The sequence below is a fragment of the Simochromis diagramma genome, unplaced genomic scaffold (assembly GCF_900408965.1).
Source record: "Simochromis diagramma unplaced genomic scaffold, fSimDia1.1 OVJJ01000515.1, whole genome shotgun sequence".
Lineage (NCBI taxonomy): Eukaryota > Metazoa > Chordata > Actinopteri > Cichliformes > Cichlidae > Simochromis > Simochromis diagramma.
Window position 1 is genome coordinate 7,694 of NW_024387335.1, and position 6,367 is coordinate 14,060.

Sequence of the window (6,367 nt, forward strand, 5' to 3'; positions counted from 1 at the left end):
GAACTCATGTGTAGTCCAATTACATCACACAGGTAATATTTCATGACTGCATATGTCATATCTTTGTGTGTGAAACTGTAATATGGAGTGAAATCTATAAGATTATGAGTGGATATCAGCTCCGTTGCTTGTGCCATGTTTGGAATCTCTATCTTATATGACATGTAATCTCTGTCATAACAAATGGTATTGTGCTGCTGGAATTCAAAACAGTACAATGATGAATTGATCACATAGATATTTTTCATAAGCCCAAATATAGGTAAACCACTAGAACCAACAGCACAAACAATTAATGACCTATCCCTTATGTATTTGTTACCATTTAGATTAAGCCATTTAACAGTCACTGCATGGTTTACTTCATCATTTCCAAGGAAGGCCCTCATTTTTTCTTTTAAGTATGACATTATGCTTACTTCTGAGGTTGGTCCTAATGTGCATTCATTGGGAAAAATGGGGTGATCAAAACTATCCACATTCTGACAACATTCATACATTTGATTATGCTTTATTAAAGATTTGCAAACATTTTTAAAATTTATTTTTGACGCCCATTGTTTGAAAAAGCAATGTTTCAATTCAAATCTCATGCACATATGACGGACCATTGGTCCCAAACGTTTAATTTGGCTTGGTGTATGAATCAAATAATGTTGTTTTGGTGTGATGTTGTTATCTGGGAAAAGGGCTTTCATGTGCTTCAAGTGCTGTTCAATGAGGATTTTCAACTTGTTAATAGTCTGCAGACTGATGACAGGAGCAAGTAAAATCTGAACTATCTCAATGAGTTCAAGAATGAATGCGTAGTGTTCAGTACCTTTGGCTGATTCAATCAGAAATGGCAAAATTTTCAGAAGAACAATCATTTGCCCCGAGGAGTGCTTCAACTTATTGTCACTGGAAGCTAATGTACTGTAGGTAATAACACTTGGTTTATCTCTAATATCAACTGGAGAGTATGGGAAACCAGTCATTGCAGCATTGAAGAGATCTAAGTCTAGCTCTCCCATAAGAACCAAGTGTTTCAACACACACTTTATTTCTAATGGAGCAATCCCTTCAAAAATTACATGCATCATGTCTTGGGGTGTTTGTTGGATCAAGTTGAATGCTGGGAAATTAATAAGTTTGCTTCTTCTGTTTATTCCATATGTTGTTTTTAAGCTGCTTCTTAGATACTCTGTGTTGGCCTTCTCAATTTCGCTACATTGCCGGACATGTCGTTCAAATGTCCGTTCCTCAAAGTTATCCTCATCAAAATAAATTTGCATGTCCTCAAATGAACATTCACACTGCCTGCATTTACTATGGGCAAACCCAACACCCTCTTTAAACCCACAAAGCTCATGCTGCGCCAAAGTATCTCCACATCACCCCAGTCACCCCAGCCATAAACTGTTCAGACTGCTTCCATCAGGAAGGAGGTTCTGCAGCATCCGGTCCCGTACCAGCAGACTGAGAGACAGCTTCTTCCACCAGGCCATCAGACTGCTGAACACGTCATAGACACTCAGCTTCACTAATGGAACTTCAACATTATGCACTCCATACTGTACAGTAATGCCACTGTTTTGCACATGTCTCAACTCTGTATATTTTTATATATTTATTTATTGTTTGCTCTATTTGATTTGTAAAATATGTGTACACACACACACACACACACACACGTAGAAAAACATTTAGTATACACATCCAGAAATGCATATACTATTATATATTGTACATATATTTATTAGTTTCAGATTAGCCATTCTTGTATTTTGCTTGTTACGTTATTGTATTTTGCACAACTCTGTTGCTTGTGAAGCTCGCACACAAGAATTTCACTCACATGTGCTGTACCGATGTACCTGCACATGTGATGTGACAATAAAAGTGATTTGATTTGATTTGACATAATGAAACTAATGCTCCAAATATTTCACGTTCACCATTTCCAGTTTGAATTTTAACTCCATTATATAGCTTCACTAAGTCCTCATGCAGCCTTTGCAAGATTCCATCTACACCACATTCAGAAAGCGCACTCTTTTTTGCAATGGCAAGTAGACGAATGGCAGCTAGTTTTGATCGATATTTAGGATTAATGTTTCCCAAAGTATAATAGAACATTACCAACTTATTTTTGGAGGCATGAGACCCAAGTGGGTTACAAATTTCAATTTCATCTGAGTAAAGGATAATCTGTAAGGCAGAGGGGTGTACAGAAAATAAACGGTGAGACTTCATGAGTTCTCCATCTATGATATCATATAAATACTCATTTCTGTAATTTTTCTGCTCATCTATCAATGCCAAAACTCTTGGATGGGACAATAACTGCTCCAAACTTCTGACAAGCGGAACATAATGAAAACATTTGGGCACAGTAGTGAGGAATCTTTTTTTCCCTTTTTTTACCATGACAGCAGTATACCCAACACAAACCTCCTCGGACTCCACAAAATTGAAATTTCTCTTTATCACATCATCCTGCCTGTATGTTGTTGAAACAGAGGAAAATGGATCCTCAATCTGGTCAAAGACTGCCAAAACATCTTTTTCAAGTCCACTTCCATGATGCTGCTGGAAAACCTTTTGTACCTGACTTCTCAGATTATTGACCAATGATGCCTGATACTGTTGTAATGCTGCAACGACATCATTCACACCACTCTGTAAAACAGACAAAAAGAACAAACGACATCTTAGTTGTTTGCTATTAAAAGAGATTTATTTTAAGCGAATAGACAACTTATAATGTAAGGACTAATAACGTACGTAGCTCTGCAACCAAAAAACTGCATAGAATTATTTGACTGTTTCTTATAGATTTTTTTCCTCACTGAAACTGAAGGAAAATTTTTTTTTAAATTCCTTCTCAGATTTCTTGCAAAACTCAAATTTTTAGTTTAATTAAGATTACAATTTTCCTTTTTAAACTGAGACTAAGAGTTAGGTAGCGGAGGAAGGCTTGTGATAGGAGCAACCCTGAAAAGGATAGGCGGAGGTGAATGGATGGATGGCTGGAGACTATGACTGCCTTGGGTAAACTGGAAAGTTGGAGGTACATACAAGTAATGCTCGGTTTTGCATAGTTACTATTAGGATAATCAGAATGAATTAAAGGCAGTTACAGTTTAGGGAAAATTGTTAATAATAAATGATGAAAAAAAAAAATAGAGCCACATGTTAAAATAATCATTCTAATTTTGTATGAGCACAAACCTGTGAAAGACGATGTTTCTCTCTTGCAGTCAATACAAGAGCTGTTGCTTGTCTGGTAAGAACATCGTGGCAGGAGTCATCCTTCAGAAAAGAGAAATAAATATAGGAGTGTAATAAACTGGTAAAATGTTTTATCAAAAGAAGTTGTTATTGTTCAGTAGTGATAGACTCACCATAGATTGGGATGATGCTACTCCATCTGCAAACACGCTTGGACAAGCTGCTGAAATGTTTGGAGTCGAGGTATCATTGTTGGTCTGGGATGGAACAAGGGGCCTTTGCGAGATATGGGCACCATCATCGAAGCCAGAGTACAATGTCTTATTACTGTCAAAAGTACCAAAATGTTCGGGGCACACACTGTCTGGATCATGCTGTATTGTGTTTTGATCAATCACTGCATCTTCTCCTGAGTTCAATCTGGTGTCTACAGCCGCATCCATTGTTGGCTGGCTTGTTGGCTGGTTTTCGACCAATGGATCAGTCCTGTAGGCCCACATGTTACTCAGACTTCTGTTCTCCGCTGATGAGGGTTCCCTCCTAGAACTGCAATTGAGATTAATTGATTAATTGACTAGTTAAAGATATTAATTACAAGCTACACTGATAATTTCTAAATAATTATATTCGCATTTGATAATTTACTCCAAAATATGTATGTTTTCAGACTGAGTTTAATAAATTTTTACTAATTTATTGCTGATTGATACTTGGCAGCTTAACTGTAGTTTAAAAGCTGTAAGAATCCTCAAAAACCTAAACCTGGAAAGCTAAACTAAAGAACACAGGAAACATTGAAAATGTTGCAAAATCCTTACAACCTGGAGCAAGGAGCATGAGACATGAAAACCTGAGGGAGGGAACACAGATGACACAGAGGAGAAAATGCAGACGATCCGACAAAGAACAGAGGGAAGAACACACTAAATATACACACACAAAAGGAAACGAGGAATTGGCAGACAGGTACGAAACACAGCTGACACTAATCAGATGAGAAGAGACCAGGGGGAAGGGCAAAAGAATACACTGATGCAGGGCAGGGACTATCAAAGTAAAACAGGAATAAACATGATCATCAAACCAGGGACACTTGACTCAAGACAAGGGAGGCACGGAGAACACCTAAACACTGGAAATAATTAACAAATAACCAGGAAACTAACTGAAACAATGAATATTAATAAACACAAACAACCAAGGAGACTCTGGACCATGCCCATTGGTTTATTTAAAACAAAAGTTAAAAAAAAATTGTGTTTTCTCTATTAGGAGAAATTAAACACTCAGAAAAATTGTTTAGAAATAGCATTGATGTGGATCATAAGGAATTAGCATTAACATATCTACTGTTAAGCTGTAAAAACAAGTAGGAATCTAACATGAATACTTTATATGATTATTTACAAAGATATCAAAGTATATAGTCAGTCTCACCTTACAGATTTTTGTGTGCTAGTCGATCCGCTGCATCGTCCATTGCCAAGGTGGTCGGAGTGTGTTCGACGAATGTGATACCAAAATGAATTGTAAACACGATATTCTTTGACACATCCATCTATGCCACAAACTACACGGAAATCTGGACTATGGCTATGTGCAGAATTAATATGACTCAGTAAGGATTTGAGGGTCAGACCCACAAAAACGAAGCAGATAACACAGCGCCAAATCATTTTGTTTCACTGGTCCGTGAACCGTTTTTCCCATAAAGCCAAGATGACCAGGATTATTCCATTAGTTGGTAGGAATGGCTATCCTAATTCGGTGCCTTATAACAGCTGTACTAAGTAATAGTACCGACATGTCAGTATTTACTTAATATAATCTAACTAAATAGTCACATCTTTAAATATATAGAATTTTATAGATATAAAAGAGCGAACTAAACCATTTCTGTACACAACCCCATACTCCTGAGTTGGTACAGTCCAGCTTCGCGCCTCTAGCTTCGCGCCTCAAATTTGGATTGCAGGATTAGTAATATTTTTGGGTCCGGGATACAGTGGTACAGTGTGAAGAAATTAAGGCATGCTATGGAGAAACTGGACGAAATAACAATTGCCACCTTGAAAGGTATGTGACTGTTTTGTTTTTTCTATGTTTTGTGTTCTGCTATGTTGCATGTTAAGTCGCTAGCATGGCAGGCTATACCGGTTGTTAGCTTAGCTTGTGCGGTTAGCTTAGTTGCATTAGCATATTTAAATATGCTAGTGCTATTACACTACGTACATGGGTATTTCTGAAAACGGAGATTTTCCGTTTTCATTTTAAAAAATAATCCCGTCCACACGTAAACGCAGAAATTAAGGAAAACGCTGCTAGGAACATGCCAAAGCAACAGGTGGCGATATATTCCTAACCGTGTTCCTAACCTGAATGTTGGCCAATCAGAAGTCTAGAAGCCTCGGTGGGAAATAGTAAAGAAAGATGGGGCATAAAAGCAGAACCCAGTCCTATGTGTGGAGGGACAGTAACTGTGTGTGTATATGTAAGCATTTAAACACTGCAGAGAGTACAATTAACAGTATTGTAGAAATTCATTTCACCGAAACAATAACGTGGCGCACAGTGTGTCGTCAAAAAAGGCCCACACCTTTGACGCTGCATTTTCTCCGTTTTTCTCGTCCACACCTAAATCCAAAAAAGGAGTTTTCAAAAATATCCACCCTGGCAAGCGTTTTTAGAAATCTCTTTTTTCAGTGACCGAAAACGCCATTTACGTGTGGACGAAAGGTGCAAGCGAATCACAACTATAATACTTTTTCCAGTCAATAGGAGGAAGGTAATTTAGAACCTGTGGAGCAGTCAGGAGGGAATATAATGGAATAGAGAATTGTTTTTAAATGGTAAATATTAAATTATGTTTCTTGTGTATCCTGTTTGTTACCCAAGAAAAGCTGTCAGCTGGCTTGCACATGAGGATAATGCAATGTAGTGATAATTGGAAACTCCTATTGCAGAAGCAAATGTTGGAGAAGACCTGCTCTCATCACTTTCACGAGATGACATCAAAGATCTGTTTCCTGGTCCTGAACATTTCCTCAGGCGTCGGGCTCTATGGCTTGCAGTGCACAAATGTGAAGAAGTAAGTTCTGTCCTATCGCTGTGTGACAAAACTGAGAACACACCAGCTTGTTTTATGCAGATTCAA

At 37.8% G+C, this 6,367-nt stretch overlaps 1 protein-coding gene across 1 annotated transcript; it reads right to left on the bottom strand.

The window, feature by feature from the left end:
* Positions 1-1,800: 1,800 nt before the first annotated feature.
* Positions 1,801-5,769, bottom strand: LOC120718147. The gene is made up of 4 exons (XM_040006504.1): positions 4,035-5,769; positions 3,387-3,759; positions 3,214-3,294; positions 1,801-2,661 (listed from the first exon to the last, which is right to left on the bottom strand). The coding sequence occupies exons 1-4, from the start codon at positions 4,055-4,057 to the stop codon at positions 1,834-1,836; spliced, it is 1,305 nt and encodes a 434-aa protein (XP_039862438.1). The 5' UTR covers positions 4,058-5,769; the 3' UTR covers positions 1,801-1,833.
* Positions 5,770-6,367: the final 598 nt, after the last annotated feature.